The sequence below is a fragment of the Gobio gobio genome (genome assembly GCF_949357685.1).
Source record: "Gobio gobio genome assembly, chromosome: 20".
In the NCBI taxonomy this organism is placed as follows: Eukaryota; Metazoa; Chordata; class Actinopteri; order Cypriniformes; family Gobionidae; genus Gobio; species Gobio gobio.
This window is the reverse complement of record NC_137113.1, coordinates 3717873-3739728: the sequence shown is the minus strand read 5'-3', so window position 1 is coordinate 3739728 and position 21856 is coordinate 3717873. Positions and strand designations below refer to the sequence as shown.

Genomic DNA, 21856 nt, shown 5'->3' with positions numbered 1-21856 from the left:
AAGTGTACATATTAGTACCTAATGTATTAGCACCTAAAGTGTACATATTAGCACCTAAAGTGTACATATTAGCACATAAAGTGTACATATTAGCACCTAAAGTGTACATATTAGCACATAAAGTGTACATATTAGTACCTAATGTATTAGCACTTAAAGTGTACATATTAGCACCTAAAGTGTACATATTAGCATCTAATGTATTAGCACTTAAAGTGTACATATTAGCACCTAAAGTGTACATATTAGCACATACAGTGTACATATTAGCACATAAAGTGTACATATTAGCATCTAATGTATTAGCACTTAAAGTGTACATATTAGCACCTAAAGTGTACATATTAGCACATACAGTGTACATATTAGCACATAAAGTGTACTTATTAGTACCTTAGGTGTACATATTAGCACCTAAAGTGTACATATTAGCACCTAAAGTGTACATATTAGCACCTAAAGTGTACATATTAGCACCTAAAGTGTACATATTAGCACCTAAAGTGTACATATTAGCATCTAAAGTGTACATATTAGTACCCAAAGGGTACATAATAGTACATAAAGTGTACATATTAGTACCTAAAGTGTACATATTAGCACCTAAAGTGTACATATTAGTAAATAAAGTGTACATATTAGCACCTAAAGTGTACATATTAGCATCTAAAGTGTACATATTAGTACCCAAAGGGTACATAATAGTACATAAAGTGTACATATTAGTACCTAAAGTGTACATATTAGCACCTAAAGTGTACATATTAGCACCTAAAGTGTACATATTAGCACATAAAGTGTAAATATTAGTACCTAAAGTGTACATATTAGCACCTAAAGTGTACATATTAGCACCTAAAGTGTACATATTAGTACCTAAAGTGTACATATTAGCACATAAAGTGTACATATTAGCACCTAAAGTGTACATATTAGCACATAAAGTGTACATATTAGTACCTAATGTATTAGCACCTAAAGTGTACATATTAGCACCTAAAGTGTACATATTAGCACCTAAAGTGTACATATTAGCACATAAAGTGTACATATTAGCACCTAAAGTGTACATATTAGCACATAAAGTGTACATATTAGTACCTAATGTATTAGCACCTAAAGTGTACATATTAGCACCTAAAGTGTACATATTAGCACCTAAAGTGTACATATTAGTAAATAAAGTGTACATATTAGCACCTAAAGTGTACATATTAGCACCTAAAGTGTACATATTAGTAAATAAAGTGTACATATTAGCACCTAAAGTGTACATATTAGCACCTAAAGTGTACATATTAGCACCTAAAGTGTACATATTAGCACCTAAAGTGTACATATTAGTAAATAAAGTGTACATATTAGCACCTAAAGTGTACATATTAGCACCTAAAGTGTACATATTAGTACCTAAAGTGTACATATTAGCACATAAAGTGTAAATATTAGTACCTAAAGTGTACATATTAGTACCTAAAGTGTACATATTAGCACATAAAGTGTACATATTAGCACCTAAAGTGTACATATTAGCACATAAAGTGTACATATTAGCACCTAAAGTGTACATATTAGTACCTAAAGTGTACATATTAGCACATAAAGTGTACATATTAGCACCTAAAGTGTACATATTAGTACCTAAAGTGTACATATTAGCACATAAAGTGTACATATTAGCACCTAAAGTGTACATATTAGCACATAAAGTGTACATATTAGCACCTAAAGTGTACATATTAGTACCTAAAGTGTACATATTAGCACCTAAAGTGTACATATTAGCACCTAAAGTGTACATATTAGTACCTAAAGTGTACATATTAGCACATAAAGTGTACATATTAGCACCTAAAGTGTACATATTAGCACCTAAAGTGTACATATTAGTAAATAAAGTGTACATATTAGCATCTAAAGTGTACATATTAGCACCTAAAGTGTACATATTAGTACCTAAAGTGTACATATTAGCACCTAAATTGTACATATTAGCACCTTAAGTGTACATATTAGCACCTAAATTGTACATATTAGCACCTTAAGTGTACATATTAGCACCTAAAGTGTACATAATAGTACCTAAAGTGTACATATTAGCACCTAAAGTGTACATAATAGTACCTAAAGTGTACATATTAGCACCTTAAGTGTACATATTAGCACCTAAAGTGTACATATTAGCACCTAAAGTGTACATATTAGCACCTAAAGTGTACATATTAGCACCTTAAGTGTACATATTAGCACATAAAGTGTACATATTAGCACCTAAAGTGTACATATTAGCACCTAAAGTGTACATATTAGTACCTAAAGTGTACATATTAGCACCTAAAGTGTACATATTAGTACCTAAAGTGTACATATTAGCACCTTAAGTGTACATATTAGCACCTAAAGTGTACATATTAGCACCTAAAGTGTACATATTATCACCTAAAGTGTACATATTAGCACCTTAAGTGTACATATTAGCACATAAAGTGTACATATTAGCACCTAAAGTGTACATATTAGCACCTAAAGTGTACATATTAGCACCTAAAGTGTACATATTAGCACCTAAAGTGTACATATTAGTACCTAAAGTGTACATATTAGTACCTAAAGTGTACATATTAGTACCTAAAGTGTACATATTAGCACCTAAAGTGTACATATTAGTACCTAAAGTGTACATATTAGTACCTAAAGTGTACATATTAGCACCTAAATTGTACATATTAGCACCTTAAGTGTACATATTAGCACCTAAAGTGTACATATTAGTACCTAAAGTGTACATATTAGCACCTTAAGTGTACATATTAGCACCTAAATTGTACATATTAGCACCTTAAGTGTACATATTAGCACCTTAAGTGTACATATTAGCACCTAAATTGTACATATTAGCACCTTAAGTGTACATATTAGTACCTAAAGTGTACATATTAGCACCTAAATTGTACATATTAAAGTGTACATATTAGCACCTAAAGTGTACATATTAGCACCTAAAGTGTACATATTAGTACCTAAAGTGTACATATTAGCACCTAAATTGTACATATTAGCACCTTAAGTGTACATATTAGCACATAAAGTGTACATATTAGCACCTAAAGTGTACATATTAGCACATAAAGTGTACATATTAGCACCTAAAGTGTACATATTAGTACCTTAAGTGTACATATTAGCACATAAAGTGTACATATTAGTACCTAAAGTGTACATATTAGCACCTAAAGTGTACATATTAGTACCTTAAGTGTACATATTAGCACATAAAGTGTACATATTAGTACCTAAAGTGTACATATTAGTACCTAAAGTGTACATATTAGCACCTAAATTGTACATATTAGCACCTTAAGTGTACATATTAGCACATAAAGTGTACATATTAGCACCTAAAGTGTACATATTAGCACCTTAAGTGTACATATTAGTACCTAAAGTGTACATATTAGCACCTAAATTGTACATATTAAAGTGTACATATTAGCACCTAAATTGTACATATTAGCACCTAAAGTGTACATATTAGCACCTAAAGTGTACATATTAGTACCTAAAGTGTACATATTAGCACATAAAGTGTACATATTAGCACCTAAAGTGTACATATTAGCACATAAAGTGTACATATTAGTACCTAAAGTGTACATATTAGCACCTAAAGTGTACATATTAGTACCTTAAGTGTACATATTAGCACCTAAAGTGTACATATTAGCACATAAAGTGTACATATTAGTACCTAAAGTGTACATATTAGCACCTAAATTGTACATATTAGCACCTTAAGTGTACATATTAGCACATAAAGTGTACATATTAGTACCTAAAGTGTACATATTAGCACATAAAGTGTACATATTAGCACATAAAGTGTACATATTAGCACCTTAAGTGTACATATTTGCACATAAAGTGTACATATTAGCACCTAAAGTGTACATATTAGCACATAAAGTGTACATATTAGTACCTAAAGTGTACATATTAGCACCTAAAGTGTACATATTAGTACCTAAAGTGTACATATTAGTACCTAAAGTGTACATATTAGCACCTAAATTGTACATATTAGCACCTTAAGTGTACATATTAGCACCTAAAGTGTACATATTAGTACCTAAAGTGTACATATTAGCACCTTAAGTGTACATATTAGCACCTAAATTGTACATATTAGCACCTTAAGTGTACATATTAGCACCTAAATTGTACATATTAGCACCTAAATTGTACATATTAAAGTGTACATATTAGCACCTAAATTGTACATATTAGCACCTAAAGTGTACATATTAGCACCTAAAGTGTACATATTAGCACCTAAATTGTACATATTAGCACCTTAAGTGTACATATTAGCACCTAAATTGTACATATTAGCACCTTAAGTGTACATATTAGTACCTAAAGTGTACATATTAGCACCTAAATTGTACATATTAAAGTGTACATATTAGCACCTAAATTGTACATATTAGCACCTAAAGTGTACATATTAGCACCTAAATTGTACATATTAGCACCTTAAGTGTACATATTAGCACCTAAATTGTACATATTAGCACCTTAAGTGTACATATTAGCACCTTAAGTGTACATATTAGCACCTAAATTGTACATATTAGCACCTTAAGTGTACATATTAGTACCTAAAGTGTACATATTAGCACCTAAAGTGTACATATTAGCACATAAAGTGTACATATTAGCACATAAAGTGTACATATTAGCACATAAAGTGTACATATTAGTACCTAATGTATTAGCACCTAAAGTGTACATATTAGCACCTAAAGTGTACATATTAGCACCTTAAGTGTACATATTAGTACCTAAAGTGTACATATTAGCACCTAAATTGTACATATTAAAGTGTACATATTAGCACCTAAATTGTACATATTAGCACCTAAAGTGTACATATTAGCACCTAAAGTGTACATATTAGCACCTAAATTGTACATATTAGCACCTTAAGTGTACATATTAGCACCTAAAGTGTACATATTAGCACATAAAGTGTACATATTAGTACCTAAAGTGTACATATTAGCACCTAAATTGTACATATTAGCACCTTAAGTGTACATATTAGCACATAAAGTGTACATATTAGTACCTAAAGTGTACATATTAGCACATAAAGTGTACATATTAGCACATAAAGTGTACATATTAGCACCTTAAGTGTACATATTTGCACATAAAGTGTACATATTAGCACCTAAAGTGTACATATTAGCACATAAAGTGTACATATTAGTACCTAAAGTGTACATATTAGCACCTAAAGTGTACATATTAGTACCTAAAGTGTACATATTAGTACCTAAAGTGTACATATTAGCACCTAAATTGTACATATTAGCACCTTAAGTGTACATATTAGCACCTAAAGTGTACATATTAGTACCTAAAGTGTACATATTAGCACCTTAAGTGTACATATTAGCACCTAAATTGTACATATTAGCACCTTAAGTGTACATATTAGCACCTAAATTGTACATATTAGCACCTAAATTGTACATATTAAAGTGTACATATTAGCACCTAAATTGTACATATTAGCACCTAAAGTGTACATATTAGCACCTAAAGTGTACATATTAGCACCTAAATTGTACATATTAGCACCTTAAGTGTACATATTAGCACCTAAATTGTACATATTAGCACCTTAAGTGTACATATTAGTACCTAAAGTGTACATATTAGCACCTAAATTGTACATATTAAAGTGTACATATTAGCACCTAAATTGTACATATTAGCACCTAAAGTGTACATATTAGCACCTAAATTGTACATATTAGCACCTTAAGTGTACATATTAGCACCTAAATTGTACATATTAGCACCTTAAGTGTACATATTAGCACCTTAAGTGTACATATTAGCACCTAAATTGTACATATTAGCACCTTAAGTGTACATATTAGTACCTAAAGTGTACATATTAGCACCTAAAGTGTACATATTAGCACATAAAGTGTACATATTAGCACATAAAGTGTACATATTAGCACATAAAGTGTACATATTAGTACCTAATGTATTAGCACCTAAAGTGTACATATTAGCACCTAAAGTGTACATATTAGCACCTTAAGTGTACATATTAGTACCTAAAGTGTACATATTAGCACCTAAATTGTACATATTAAAGTGTACATATTAGCACCTAAATTGTACATATTAGCACCTAAAGTGTACATATTAGCACCTAAAGTGTACATATTAGCACCTAAATTGTACATATTAGCACCTTAAGTGTACATATTAGCACCTAAAGTGTACATATTAGTACCTAAAGTGTACATATTAGCACCTAAATTGTACATATTAGCACCTAAAGTGTACATATTAGTACCTAAATTGTACATATTAGCACCTAAAGTGTACATATTAGCACCTAAATTGTACATATTAGCACCTTAAGTGTACATATTAGTCAAGTCAAGTCAAGTCAACTTTATTTATATAGCGCTTTTAACAATGTAGATTGTTTCAAAGCAGCTTTACAGTGTTAAACAGGAAAATAATGCAGCATAATTTTATTCAGCTGTATAGCCATTCTGGAAAAATTTCAAGTATCATACAGTGACAGTGTGGGCTTTAGATCAATAATTTGATCAGTAATTTAGTTTAAATGGTTAATTTAGTTTATTATTTAGATGTATTTCGATGTTTAGTTGAAAAATTTAGTGCCTAAAGTGTTAGCACTAATTAGCACCTAAAGTGTACATATTAGCACCTAAATTGTACATATTAGCACCTTAAGTGTACATATTAGTACCTAAAGTGTACATATTAGCACCTAAATTGGACATATTAGCACCTTAAGTGTACATATTAGCACCTAAATTGTACATATTAGCACCTTAAGTGTACATATTAGCACCTAAATTGTACATATTAGCGCCTAAAGTGTACATATTAGCACCTTAAGTGTACATAATAGCACCTTAAGTGTACATATTAGCACCTAAATTGTACATATTAGCACCTTAAGTGTACATATTAGCACCTAAATTGTACATATTAGCACCTAAAGTGTACATATTAGCACCTTAAGTGTACATATTAGCGCCTAAAGTGTACATATTAGCACCTAAAGTGTACATATTAGCACCTAAAGTGTACATATTAGTAAATAAAGTGTACATATTAGTACCTAAAGTGTACATATTAGCACCTAAATTGTACATATTAGCACCTTAAGTGTACATATTAGCACCTAAAGTGTACATAATAGTACCTAAAGTGTACATATTAGCACCTAAATTGTACATATTAGCACCTTAAGTGTACATATTAGCACCTAAAGTGTACATATTAGCACCTAAATTGTACATATTAGCACCTTAAGTGTACATATTAGCACCTAAAGTGTACATATTAGTACCTAAAGTGTACATATTAGCACCTAAATTGTACATATTAGCACCTTAAATGTACATATTAGCACCTAAAGTGTACATAATAGTACCTAAAGTGTACATATTAGCACCTAAATTGTACATATTAGCACCTTAAGTGTACATATTAGTACCTAAAGTGTACATATTAGCACCTAAATTGTACATATTAGCACCTTAAGTGTACATATTAGCACCTAAAGTGTACATAATAGTACCTAAAGTGTACATATTAGCACCTAAAGTGTACATATTAGCACCTAAAGTGTACATATTAGTACCTAAAGTGTACATATTAGCACCTAAAGTGTACATAATAGTACCTAAATTGTACATATTAGCACCTTAAGTGTACATATTAGCACCTAAAGTGTACATATTAGCACCTTAAGTGTACATATTAGCACCTAAAGTGTACATATTAGCACCTTAAGTGTACATATTAGCACCTAAAGTGTACATATTAGCACCTAAAGTGTACATAATAGTACCTAAAAGGAACAAAAGTGTACCTTTTGAAAAGGTACCGCCCAAGTGACTGCTTTTGTACCTTTATTTCTGAGAGTGTATTTCCTTCACATCAGAATCCTGTGATAATTCCTCCCTCACGTGCATTTAAAGACGGAGGATGTAGGAATGTTTTCTGTGTTTCTTCATGTTGTGCTCATCCGGAGCGGCGTAGAGTCACATCAAGGGCGCGCAGCTGTTTGAGAAAGCCTCGGTTTGGGAAGATCCAGCGCTGCTGTTTGACTGTTTTAATCGCGTCCCGTAGAGAAAGCCTCTGGTGTATCATGAGATAAGCCAGAACCAGAGAGGCGGAGCGACTCACTCCCACCGCACAGTGAACCAGAACACGCTCTGCAGAGAAGATGAGCAGAAACTACTGACAAAACTCAGATTTACATTCAAAATGATCGCGATTTTAACGGTAAAAGAGCTACGGTTAAAAACAGTTAAAGAGCACCTATCATGGAATTTTGAAATTTACCTTTCATGTAGTGTGTAACATAGATCTAAGTGAACAAAAACATCCTGTGATAGCTTGAAATATGACAGTGCACCGTATATATAGTTATTTTCTTTCAAAAGTAAGAGTCGACTCGGAGTCATTTTTAAGAATCGTTAGAAGACCGAAGCTTTTTCTCTGACTAGATGACGTCAACTTGTCAAGTTATTTGAATACGATACGCCCACTTATTGCGCTCCAAGACGCCAGTGAAAACTAGAAAACATCATGGCGATGAGACGCTGTGTTCTGAAGTGCGACTCAAAAGCAAACTTTTTTCATCTGCCCAAGGATGAGCATTTGAAGACTAAGTGGCTTGAAGACAAACCATACATCGTCGCGATTGAGTGTTTATTATTAGTCGTCAAATGTATGTTTCGCGATCTCAGGAAGCTTTTATTATGGACTTCTATTATGGCACATGGTTCTTCTTCGTCTGTCTGTACATGGACTGCATGTGCACAGAGCGCCCTCCGGCTGCCAGTATGAATTGAAAACAACACATAAGAGACTCAATCGCTCATGATTAGGCTATTTCTGCCCATTTTGAGGAAGTATTGAATAAAAAATACTCCTCTGTTTAGAAATTTGACACAGACATATGAGAATCTATCAATATGTCTCCTCATCTGCACACTTTTGAACTAAAAGCCCTGAGGGATGTTGATTTGTCGCGAGTCTTCGTGAGGAGTTTTTTTATGAATGATCAGCTGAGGCTCATATTACAATCAAACAGTACCGACGCGGTTTTCATATTCATAACTCCTGACACATATTAACAAATTACTGTCATTATAAGACTTTGATGGGCGTTCCGTTTCCGAGAATATCTGCACAGACTATACCAATCACAACTGACTGGGTCATCTGACCAATCAGCGCAGATTAGCGTCACGTAAAGGCGGGGTTTTGAAAAGTGAATCACTAAAGGAATCATTTGAGAATCGCTGTCAAAACAGGTAAAAATAAATGCATATTATAAGAAAACTAAAGTCTTTTTTGTCATTGCATGCATGCTAAACTGTTGTTGGGGACTTCTAAAACAATATTTGGAACATTTTAAATGCCATGATAGGTGCTCTTTAAAAGAAAGTTTCCGTACTATATACAGGGAATAGCTGTAATAGATCTAACCTTACATTTAATGTCATTTTACAGTAAAATACTGTTAAATTTACAGTTTTTGGAAGTGAAAAAGAACAAGTCGTTGTGTAATTTACAGTGAAAAACCGTAAATTGTCATTCCCAGAATTCCCTGCGTGACACTTCACATTTGATGTATTTTCGTTGAAATAACTGTTTCTTCTTAGTTTTCTCTAATCAGTTATGTACATTAGGGTTTTATGTTACATTTAATGTTGTTAAATTAATGTTTATTGCATTTTTAAGATGTCGTGTGTTACCATGATGGTGTTTAGTGTTTGTGTGAATGACACTGTGCAGCTTCTATATATTAGTATTGTCCTTCTCAAAGCTTTGATTGATCATGTGACTCATCTCCACTGTGATTGGTGGTTGTCAGTATAAATTAACACACACGTATGTAACAGATATTAGTATTTCAATAGGTTGGTAATTTAACATTATTTCAGTTAATGAAATGCGTAAAATTTTTTATAATGTACGCGTAATTATTACAATTTTACGGTTTTGAACTGTAAAATAAAAGTTTTTTAACCGTAATTATTACATTATAAACCTTTAAATTATATGGTGCTGTCCCATAGAACCTAAAATGTTGCTACCGTATTTTGTACGGTAAAGTTGTGGCAACCACAGCTGCTGTTTTTTTACTGTACATTTTACCGGGATCTTTTTACAGTAATAAAAAAATTAAAAAATAATACATTTGCCCAGCTGTGCGCAAATATAACAAAACACCCAAAAGTACAAACTACACACAAAATTGTTTTATAAAATTAAATTTAAAATGTTATTATAATGACTTAAAAAGGCACTTTTAAGAGCTTTTTATTGTTTTTCACAGTAAATTAAAAAAAACATCTTATAGTAAAAGTTCATGTATTGTTGAATATAGAATAAATCTCTTAATCATCTAAATAATTGAATATCTAATTTCACTGTCAATTTAAAATTGTTTTTTACATTTTACTTCTAAAAAACTCACAGAAAAATCTTTACTTTTTTTAAGTATTTGCACGCTGATTTTTTAAGCAAATATCAAATATGAAGTAAAGTAAAATTAATTAAGAAAACTGGTCAGTTAGACTAAATAAAAAATTGATGCCAGGCTTTTATTGCTAATGGGAGAATAAGAAGAAAAAAAAAATGCAATTTGGTGCAGTTGCGGATATTTATATGGACAAAAAGAAAGATGAAATTCTGATGCTTGTAGTGTAAATCAATGAGAGCTTTATAGTATAGCAGATACTTGCATAAAATGCATATAAATATCAATGATATTTTTTGATCAAAGCTCTGTCTGAAAACATATAATGCAATACAAAGATGAACATATAAGCCTTCCACAAAAGCCTGATGATCATATTTGATACTCATGATTTTGTGTTTGGATAATCAAGTAAACCTGAGTGTTCATCTTACTGTAAGACATTATGTTTAGCAAAAGATCATTTAGAGGCCTTAGCATATTGTGCATCGAATATGATAGAGTATCTTTAGGGTAACCCAATCAACTCCACTCAACCCAAACCCAATCTGAGGCTTTACCTCCTGCACCGAGAACCTCCTTGATATGATCAGCGCAGGGGTGAAAGTAAACCGACAGGTTGAACGATGGCGAATCATCGGCCGGGACGCCGTAATACTGGACCGTCGCCCCGTAGAACTGGTGGCTGCCCTGGCAGTGCATCTTTCCGTGAGCCGCGTTCAGGACGCGAGTGATGCCCAGCTTCCACAGACTGAAGCGGTCATTGGCCACAGACCTGAGATCATAAACACACCGCTGTTAAAGTGTCAGACGGGCCCTGAGAGCAAAGGACTCTGGGTAAATTTATGATGGCCATAAAATCAAACTCAAATAAGTAGTTGACCTGACTTGGAGAGATCCATTTGATTCATATGATTGCGAAAAAAGGGCAAATTTTTGTCATCTACATTTTTCCTAGGCCATTTTTGGACACTATATGTGGATTTAAATGTGCAAAACTTGTCTATTATGGCAAATATGTTATACATTTAATGTAAATTATGTCACCCGTCAGACCTCCGTTCATCTTCGGAACACAAATGAAGATATTTTAGTGTAAATCTGATGCTCTGAAAGGCCTCCATTGGCTCAATGCACTTTACACTCTCAAGACCCTTAAAAGGTACTAAAGACGCCGTTACAAAGTCCATCTCACTACAGTGGTTCTACAATAACTTTATGAATCGGCGAGAATAGTTTTTGTGCGCAAAAAAACCCTAAATAATGACTTTTATAGTGATGACGATTTCAAAACACGGCCTCATGAAGCTGTGAAGCGTTATGAATCAGTGAGTCGATTCAGCAGTTTGAATCGCCAAATTTCAGCAGTTTGGCAGTTTGACACGCGATCCGAATCATGATTCGACTCACTGATTCATAACGCTTCGAAGCTTCATGAGGCCGTGTTTTGAAATTGTCATCACTATACAAGTCGTTATTTAGGTTTTTTTTTCGCAAAAACTAAAGTTTTATTGTCACTCCATAAAGTTATTGTAGAGCCACTGTAGTGAGATGGACTTTGTAACGACGTCTTTAGTGTCTTTTAAGGGTCTTGAGAGTGTAAAGTGCATTGTGCCAATGGAGGCCTTTCAGAGCATCAGATTTACACTAAAATATCTTCATTTGTGTCTGAAGATGAACGGAGGTCTGACGGGTGTCCAACGACATGAGGGTAAGTAATAAATGACAGAATTTACATTTTTAGGTGAACTAACCCTTTAAATAAAGTTGCACTAACTTGAATTAATGCGATCTATCATATAGCACATTCAACTTAAGTTAACTCAACTAACTCGCCCCAATTAAAGTCAACTTAACATCTTAAAGGTGCAGTGAGGCGCTCGTATACCTCGACACAACACACATCTCAAGTGATGATCAACAAATATTAATTCAGTAAAAGTATGAACTCTGAGCCACATGACAGCTAATATTAGTGACAACAATAGTTGCAGCATAAATTTAGCCAGTAAATGCAAAGCAATTTTCTTTCTTTTTTTTAAATAGTTAAGATTTTTTTCAAGCTGCAATGCATGCTGGGATCTGACACAGCATTGTTCAACGAAAAATTTTATATACATATATAAAATAATAAACTTTTATGTTGTCGTCGATTAATGTGATTTAATCGCGAATAATCGTTTTGACAGCTCTAATATATATATATATATATAAAATATATAAATAAAAGTTTGTTTATGTAATATATATGTGTGTGTGTGTGTGTGTGTGTGTGTGTGTGTGTGTGTGTGTGTGTGTGTGTGTGTGTGTGTGTGTATATATAACAGTAATATAACATTATGACCACTGACCGGTGAAGTGAATAACACTGATGATCTCTTCATCTCCTGTTAGTGGGTGGGATATATTAGGCAGCAAGTGAACATTTCGTCCTCAGAGTTGATGTGTTAGAAGCAGGAAAAATGGGCAAGCGTAAGGATTTGAGCGAGTTTGACAAGGGCCAGATTGTGTTGGGTCAGAGCATCTCCAAAACTGCAGCTCTTGTGGGGTGTTCCCGGTCTGCAGTGGTCAGGATTAGGGATGTCAATTTTAGTTTTGAACTCAATTGTAGTTGCCTGGTCTCTTTATGCTCTCCTGTTTGCTTTGGTGTGGCTGGTTAAGTGAATGACGTCCTCCACACCCGCATTAGCTGGCCATGCCAGCCACCAATAATATAAGAGAAAGGCTTCCCCATGCACTTTGTAGCCGCGAAAATCATAATCAAAATTGAGTCAGACATGAAAGCCACGCTGCAAAGACTACTGTTGGAAAATTGACATTTTAGGACAGTCTGAAGTGACCAAAAAGAAGGCGCGAAGACGGCATAAGCCAGCTGCAAGACATTTACTGTGTGTGTGTGTGTGTGTGTGTGCCTGTGTTTGCATAGATGATTTGCGTGGAACTTAACGTGTGTGCATCGTTATTATATTGAACTGAAAGCCATCTTAAACAAAAACTACATTTTGGGTTTTTATTCAACTGGGCATGGGCATGCTGTGATCTGTACTGAATTTTTTACTGTACCTATTCAGGCCAAAAAAACACAACACAACAGGAGTCATTCTTCTGGGATTTACATTTACATTTATGCATTTAGCAGACGCTTTTATCCAAAGCGACTTACTACTGAGGAATACAGGAAGCGATCCGTCATGATGAGGCAGCGAAACACAGAAAGTGCCTGAAGTACTACGTTTTGGACATCGCACAGAGCATCACACACTAGAGGGCAGTGTTGGGGAAAGTTACTTTGAAAAGTAATGCATTACAATATTGCATTACTCCCTTAAAAAGTAACTAATTGACTTAGTTACTTTTTAAGAAAAGTAATGCGTGACGTTACTTTTGCGTTACTTTTTCTCACCTGCGCTGGGCTTGTTTTTTTTAATAGCAAAAAAAGTTATATTTTTGTGCATATGTAAAGACCTCTTCATACCAAAATTGAAATAAAAAGCCTCAGGCTTAGGTAAAAATGCAAATTCACGCATGAACAGTAGAGGGCGCAGCTCTGCTGCCATTCTGGATAATGGTAGAATAGGATGCAGGAGAATATAAGTTTTACCAATAAAAACTAAAAATCTAGTAATATTTGCTCATGGTTTAACTGAATCATCGAAGGTCAGCAGCAAGACATTAGTCAATAAAGGTAGATTAAATGCATAAAAATAGTTGTTTTATTTAACATTTAATTATTGGAGGTTTGCATAGTATTCTGATTTTGCATTTGACTGATTTTTTTCATTTTGAGGAGTACAGAATCTTTATTGTGCAAGTGAGATGAATAAATGCTCACATTTGGTCTAGAACTACAATAACCCTCATGTTCACACACACACACGCCTCTGCACTTATTTTTCTCAACATGGGGGCAGGAGAGCTGTCAGTCAAATTAATCTCAAAAAGTAATTTGCGTTACTTTTTTGAAAAAGTAACTCCGATATTTTGTTGTAAATTTGAAAAGTAATGCGTTACTTTACTAGTTACTTGAAAAAGTAATCTGATTACGTAACTCAAGTTACTTGTAATGCGTTACCCCCAACACTGCACACTAGGGCAGGGAAGAAGTAGAGGAAAATATAAGGAAAAGGAATTAAAGGTCCCGTTTTTCCTGTGTTTTTTAAGTGTTGATTGTGTTTACAGTGTGCAATATAACATGTTCATGTTTCGCGTGTAAAAACACAGTATTTTTCACACAATGTACTTATCTGTATACCGCTGTTTTCACTGTCCTCCAAACGGCTTGAGGATTTCCTTGTTCTATGAAGTCCCTCCTTCAGAAATACGTAACGAGTTCTGATTGGGCCAGCGGTTCCTGTGTTGTGATTGGACAGCAGCTTAGCGCACGTTGACCGGAGAGGTCACGCCTCTTACAATAACGGGGAGATGAACGCGCTCAAACTACAGTGTCCCTGAAGGCCAAACAAAGGTGATTTGACTGCGGGATGAAAATAACAGCGTCTCTCGACGACATGGCGACAAACACACTCTACAAACGCAACCGAACGCAACACTTCCTCTTCTCCACGTGGGAGAGCAACAAGACCACGCCCACTTTTTTGCGTCTTCTTGTGGGCGGAGGTTAGTCGACAAACTGTTCTACTGACGTCATTAAAGCAGGAAGTACAGGGATGTAGAACAAACCGGCCGTTCGCTGTAGGCTTTGAAAGGGAACTTCTGTTAAATAAAATATCTTTGGCATTGAACTTTGAGCTTTATCATTTTACAGGTATTATTTATGCTCTAACAGCAACATTACACACTAACTAAAGTTTTAAAAACGGGATCACGAAGAACAGGACCTTTTTAAAAAATAAAATAAAATTAACATAAGGTTAAGTGCTCGCGGAAGAGGTGAGTTTTCAGCTGTCGTTTGAATGCTGTCAGTGATTCTGCAGTTCGGATGGAGGTGGAGATCGTTCCACCAGCAGGGAACGGGGAATGTGAATGTTCTGGAGAGGGATTTTCTGCCTCTCTGTGATGGTACCACAAGCTGTTGCTCCTCAGCTGAGCGAAGGCTTCTGATGGGGGTGTAGACTCGTGGTGGATCTGTAAGCGAGCGCAAGAGCCTTGAACTTGATGCGGGCAGCGATCGGTAGCCAGTGCATTGGGACGGGATGGGAATTTTACCCAGTTTTTTTGTGGGAGTGGGATGGGAGAGGTTTGAAAATCCACTCCCGTATCACCCTCTAGCAGTGTTGGGGGTTACGCATTACAAGTAACTTGAGTTACGTAATAATATAAATTTTTCCAAGTAACTAGTAAAGTAACGCATTACTTTTCAAATTTACTTTTGCGTTACTTTTTGACATTAATTTGACTGACAGCACTTCTGCCCCCATGTTGAGAAAAATAAGTGCAGAGGTGTGTGTGTGAACATGATGGTTATTGTAGTTCTAGACTAAATGTGAGCATTTATTTATCTCACTTGCACAATAAAGATTCTGTACTCCTCAAAATGAATAAAATCAGTCAAATGCAAAATCAGAGTACTATGCAAACCTCCAATAATTAAATGTTAAATAAAGCCCTATTCGCACGGGATTAGTATTATGTGGGGACCTCTGGTGATTTGTATTAATTGCAGAGAATGTCTGTGATCTTATGCTGCCTTCACGTGCCATCGGAATTATCGTAAGTACGAGTTTCTGAGGTAAAAATTGCACATGAACGCCCTCACATTTTGAAATTTGAATGCAATGAGCTCGTAATCACGACATCAGAAATCGGAATTATCAAATGTTCGATAGCACGTGAAGGCAGCATTAATCCAAGCCTGTAGTGCTCCAGTCAGAAATTGAAGCTTTCGCGCCTCGATCGCCTCCCGGTGGCCGGTCCCAGTATAGCTCCTAAACCCCGCCTCTCCATGTATTTGAATGGGCGCGAGACACTCTAAACAATTTAATTACACTTCAAATAATTGTTTCCTAAAGATGGTTTCTGTCATTTTAGGCAGTTTTTATTACAATAATTTCATTTCAAGTGTTCGTTTTTTAAATAAGTTTAGTTTTAGTGAGTTATTTGATGCTATAAAAACGGGGGGTGTGACGTCATGATTGACAGCTGAGATTGACGGCTTCTCTGAGTGAAGTTGTCACTGAGGCACTAACGGACTTTTTTCTGGATTTTTGGGAGGAGATTGGAGCTTTAGCTTTAATTTCTACACTTCCATAACTGTTTATTTCACACCAACATAATTAATTATTCTGCATCTGCGAGAGTGTGGGCGGGCTTTTGATAATCGCGCCTCTACTTCCTGTTCTCTACTGCGCAACTCCGGTCCCGAGATCGCTACTGCGCAGACTCGGTCCCAAGATGTCAGCGCCGTGAGCGGGCCTATGAAAGCTTCAACTTTGTTCAGCGGAAGTCAATGAAGTCGCGTCGTACATATTTTTTTACGGTCTATGTCTTAATCCCGTGCGAATCGGCCATGTCTGTAATTGGTAAAGTAAAAATTCCCCCGCAAATTACCTACCATATTTCGCCGAACACCGAGGTCCTGTGATAACTTTAGTCCTGTGTGAATCGGCATCTCTGTGATTTGGCCGGGATTAGGCAGATCGTATATAATTTTTGCACGGTTTTTGTTTCCTGTGTGCATTTCTATCTTTATCTTTCACGAAGAATGGAGCTAGGCTGCATATAATGCGCACCGTTATGAATTCCCGCGCGGATTATAGCCTACTTTTCACTTTAGAATGAGCACCAATTTGGGAGTAAATTGCTTGAATTGTGTGTTTAATATTATTCTTATTGAAAAACGCAAAAACAGAACAGTACAATGACAACTCGCTTAAATGGGCGCTTTTACATTTAGCTTTGAAACTAAATCTTCCGCCGTATATTGTTATTATTGCTCAGTTCAGTTTTTAAGTGTAGCGTCTGTTCTCTGACTGAACTAAATTATTGGTATTACTATAAAACAATCAAAATGAAATTGATACGACTGTTTATAATTTTATACAGCTATATCTATAACGAAAAAACATTTACAAGTCTTGACATCATATCCGGGAGATAAGTCAGTAAATTCGAGTAAAATTACAGGCTTGCTTATCCCGTGCGAATGCGCCATGAAAAAATTCAGATGTGGGGGAGTAATTTCTAAATCACACGAGATCCCCAGATAATACTAATCCCGTGCGTATAGGGCTTAAAACAACTATTTTTATGCATAATCTACCTTTTATATTTAATTTATCAATATCTTGCTGCTGACCTTTGATGATGAAAATTACTAGATTTTTTGTTTTTATTGGTAAAGCTTTTTTCTCCTGCGTCCTATTCTACCATTATCCAGAGCTGCGCCCTCTACTGTTCATGCATGAATTTGCATTTTTACCTCAGCCTGAGGCATATTATTTCAATATTGGTATGAAGAGGTCTTTACCGTTGCACAAAAATATAACTTTTTTGTTATAAAACAAAAACAAGCCCAGCCCAGGTGAGAAAAAGTAACGCAAAAGTAACGTAACACATTACTTTTCTTAAAAAGTAACTAAGTAACTCAATTAGTTACTTTTTAAGGGAGTAACGCAATATTGTAATGCATTACTTTTCAAAGTAACTTTCCCCAACACTGCCCTCTAGTGTGTGTGGCGTACCTGGGGAACACATGGCACCAGGTGCATTATGGGAAGAAGGCGTGGCAGCGGAGGCAGTGATGCTTTGGGCAATGTTCTGCTGGGAAACCTTGGGTCCTCCATCCATGTGGATGTTACTTTGACACGTCCCATTGATTGAGCTGCAGTTTTGGAGATGCTCTGACCCGTCACAATCTGGCCCTTGTCAAACTCACTCAAATCCTTACGCTTGCCCATTTTTCCTGCTTCTAACACATCAACTCTGAGGACGAAATGTTCACTTGCTGCCTAATATATCCCACCCACTAACAGGAGATGAAGAGATCATCAGTGTTACTCACTTCACCGGTCACGGTTATGCCTGATTGGTGTATATATATATATATATATATATATATATATATATATATATATATATATATATATATACCAATGTCTATATAGTTTATATACATTTTATTTCAGTTTTAGTTATTTTAGTGCCTGGTTTCACATATAGGGCTTATATTAAAACAGGATTAGCTCAATTATAAACCTGCTTTAGAAAAAAAAAAAAACATTACTGGTGTGCATCTTGAGACAAATCAATGGCACTGACATAATTTATATCTGGGGCTATCTTAAGCCTCGTCTGTGAAACCGGGGGTAAGTTAGACTAAATGAGAGTAATGTTAGTTTAGCTTTGTTTATTTTATCTCAAGTAACTTGTTAGTTGTAGTTTGAGTTATCTATGATAACTCTGCGACTCACATATCCCCCAGGAAAAGGTTGGGCCAGACTTCATCCGCATGATTTCCGCTCCTCTTCCCTCCGAACAGGATTTTCTCCAGTTCCTTAATGGAGGGCGTTTCACAGACTTCATCCATTAGACAGACTCATGGTGGATCTACACCTTCTGTGTCTCTCTGGTAAGATGTGTGTGTCCAATATGAACTGATTTAACCTGAAGTGACAGGAGCAGGTGCAGATCAAATCTAAAATTAAACCAGGGTCCACCCAGAACACCCTGAATAGCAACACTTAAGCAGTGTACCAAACATATCAGAAAACAACGGGGTGCCTTAAATAAATAAATACAGTTCCTTAAATGTAATTAATCAAAGTCAAAGATGTCTAAAAAGGTTGTGAAGAGCACATTAGACAACAGCAGGATGGTGAAATTAAACATGTTGGCCAGGAGATGTCACTGTGTGTGTGGCAGCGGAAGTGACCTAAGCTGCAGTATTTACACACACACACTAAGCACACATTCACTGCTGTCAGATCGACTGCTGGATCAAGCCGCAATGATTTACCACAAATGTCCCGATAGAGAGACATTTAGGGGATTAATCGCAATTCGGAGTGAGGAATCTGATGTTTAACGTAAGTGACGCGCGCAGGCTAAGCGCTAGCATGCTAACATTCACATGCATCTGAAATACTCTGGCTTTATGTATTATAAGAATAGGCGTATATACACATATGCTCAGGTTATTATTGCTGTGATGGGTTTATGAGCGGGAATAAGAAATGCTTGTCGAGACATTTGCAACTGTCAATATTTATATTTATGTCATTAGCTGATGTTTAGTGTTTTATGTGATGGTTTTATGCCTCGTTTAGCGCAGACGGGCACTAGGTAGGCAGCACACTAGGGTTTGAGAAGCAGTCAGTGTTCGTATCCTGACGGGTCCAAAGGGTGTGAATGATTGTACCTGTTGGGCTGATTGTACCTTTTCCTTATCAACAAGCTTCTCCGTGTCAGGTATTGATTAAAGTCCTTAGTGTAACGAGCTGAGAGTCATAATTATACCTGAGGTACTTTCCTATCAGGCTCAAATTACTTCACTCTTGTTTTCTGATAACACGACCTTATTTCGCTCTGCAAAGGGGCGTGGTTAGCGGAGGGCGTGACTGTGTGTGGGTGTGGCTACCTTTTGGGCGTGGCCGCCACTTTGACGCGAAAGTGCAAAAGTACATATTTTAAAAATCGACTTGTGAATGATTAGTAGACTAATTAGTCTTAAAGGTGCAGTGTGTACATTTTAGCTGCATCTAGTGGTGAAGTTGTGAATTGCAACCGCTCACCCCTCCCTTTCAAAGAACATAGAGAAGCTACGGTGGCCGACACAGGACAAAGATGTCGTCTTCGGAGAGAGCAGAGAGTAGCTAGCGCTCTGTAGAGAAGTTTGTCCGTTTAGGACAAAAATGGCGACTTCACTGCAAGGGACCCGCGTTGTGTGCCGATAGAAACGGCTCATTCTAAGGTAATAAAAACATAACGGTACATTAAGGAAGGTCTTTATACACCACTGGAAACTTATTTATGTGTATTATATTGCATTTCTGTCAATAGATCCTCGTAAATATTACACACTGCACCTTTAAATGGAAGGGCACTTTTTATGGACTTCAAAAACAGAGCAACTATTACTGCTATAATAACGCTTGGATTAGTCAGAACATTTTGTAATATAACTCAGATTGTATTGGTCTGAAAGAAGAATGTCATACACACCTCGGATGACTTGAGGGAGAGTAAATCATGGGCTAATTTTAATTTTTGGGTGAACTATCCCTTTAAAACAAGCCGAATTTTAACGCTTAAAGATTGCATTCGGAACTGTTCAATACACACGTGCACCGAACAGAAAGCCCTGTAACGAAACGGTTCGGTACGAATATGTGTACCGTTACAGCCCTAGTCTGCGCCATTCATTCACACAGAAACACACAGAACTCACAGGATTCATATTCAAATAGTCGTCTTGTATTTTAATATTCACAGACACTAGTCCATATCGTGACGTGATTTAAGTGTTCTGACCTACTTTTGATTTTATTCATCCGTGACATTTCGTCTTATACAGTAAATTAGGTTTTTATGACTGGATAAAATGTAACCAAATTACTTTTATGGGACTTTTCCAACCGTTTTTGAGTATAAAGAAATGGTTTTGTTTTTCTGATGCCACTGAAGAGCAACTTGAGCTGGTCCAGCATGCAAAACAAAATTGATTTGACTGATAAAATCATGTTTTTTGCAGTAGTGCAGCTTTCTGCTGTATTCAGGAATGGGCATTTTCGAATATTTAAATATCTTGTTTGGTATTTACTTGCTTATTTGTTTATGCAAAGTAAAAGTAAGCATCCCTCTGTTCATCCGGTCACTGCACTCTAGAAAATGCTGGGTTAAAAACAACCCAAGTTGGGTTGAAAATGGACTAACCCATTGAATGGGTCGTTTTAAATGTTGGGTTAAATGTTTGCTTAAAACAACCCAATCGCTGGGTTAAAACAACCCAATTGCTGGGTTAGTCCATTTTCAACCCAACTTGGGTTGTTTTTAACCCTGCATTTTTTAGAGTGTGAATTGCTTGTGTTCACTGCTGTCTTTTAGCTGCTTTTTTTGGGAGTAAAGGACTAGTAAAGTAAAACGCTGTCGGTCAGCATGTGTCCTGCTGATCTGGGAAGGATCGCCGGCGTGCAACAGCATTTTACTGATGTGTCAGTCGATCTGTGGCTGTTTTAATCAGGAAAAGAGGATGTTTCTTCACATCTCAGACTGAAGTCTGCACAAACGTCTCTGCGCTGTTTTCATTTGTGAAGTGAGACGCTTGAGACATCAGCGAAAAGAGTGTGTTTCTCTTCCTGTGGTGTGTTAAAAATGAAAAAGTGTCTGGGTGTG

The 21856-nt window shown here is 35.7% G+C and overlaps 2 protein-coding genes across 2 annotated transcripts in view; one reads left to right on the top strand and one right to left on the bottom strand.

Annotated features, from left to right (window-relative positions):
• Positions 1-6469: 6469 nt before the first annotated feature.
• On the bottom strand, positions 6470-19090 carry LOC307116874 (dual specificity protein phosphatase 13A-like). Its single transcript, XM_079801355.1, has 3 exons — positions 18937-19090; positions 11128-11342; positions 6470-8288 (listed from the first exon to the last, which is right to left on the bottom strand). Exons 1-3 carry the CDS (start codon positions 19050-19052, stop codon positions 8095-8097), a joined length of 525 nt encoding a protein of 174 aa, XP_079657481.1. The 5' UTR covers positions 19053-19090; the 3' UTR covers positions 6470-8094.
• Positions 19091-19394: 304 nt separating this feature from the next.
• LOC307143770 (sterile alpha motif domain containing 8) overlaps positions 19395-21856 on the top strand; it is a 52161-nt gene continuing 49699 nt past the window's right edge. The window contains 1 exon segment of the mRNA XM_079845532.1: positions 19395-19551. The gene's annotated coding sequence lies outside the window, so the exon portion shown is untranslated.

What these genes read in the sequence shown, in the direction of transcription:
- LOC307116874 (XM_079801355.1), bottom strand. Translation starts at nt 19,052, where the DNA reads ATGGATGAAGTCTGTGAAACGCCCTCCATTAAGGAACTGGAGAAAATC. An exon ending in AACCTTTTCCTGGGGGATAT is followed by an intron (nt 11,343 to 18,936) that starts GTGAGTCGCAGA and finishes TTATGATCTCAG; the next exon opens with GTCTGTGGCCAATGACCGCT. An exon ending in GGAGGTTCTCGGTGCAGGAG is followed by an intron (nt 8,289 to 11,127) that starts GTAAAGCCTCAG and finishes TCTTCTCTGCAG; the next exon opens with AGCGTGTTCTGGTTCACTGT.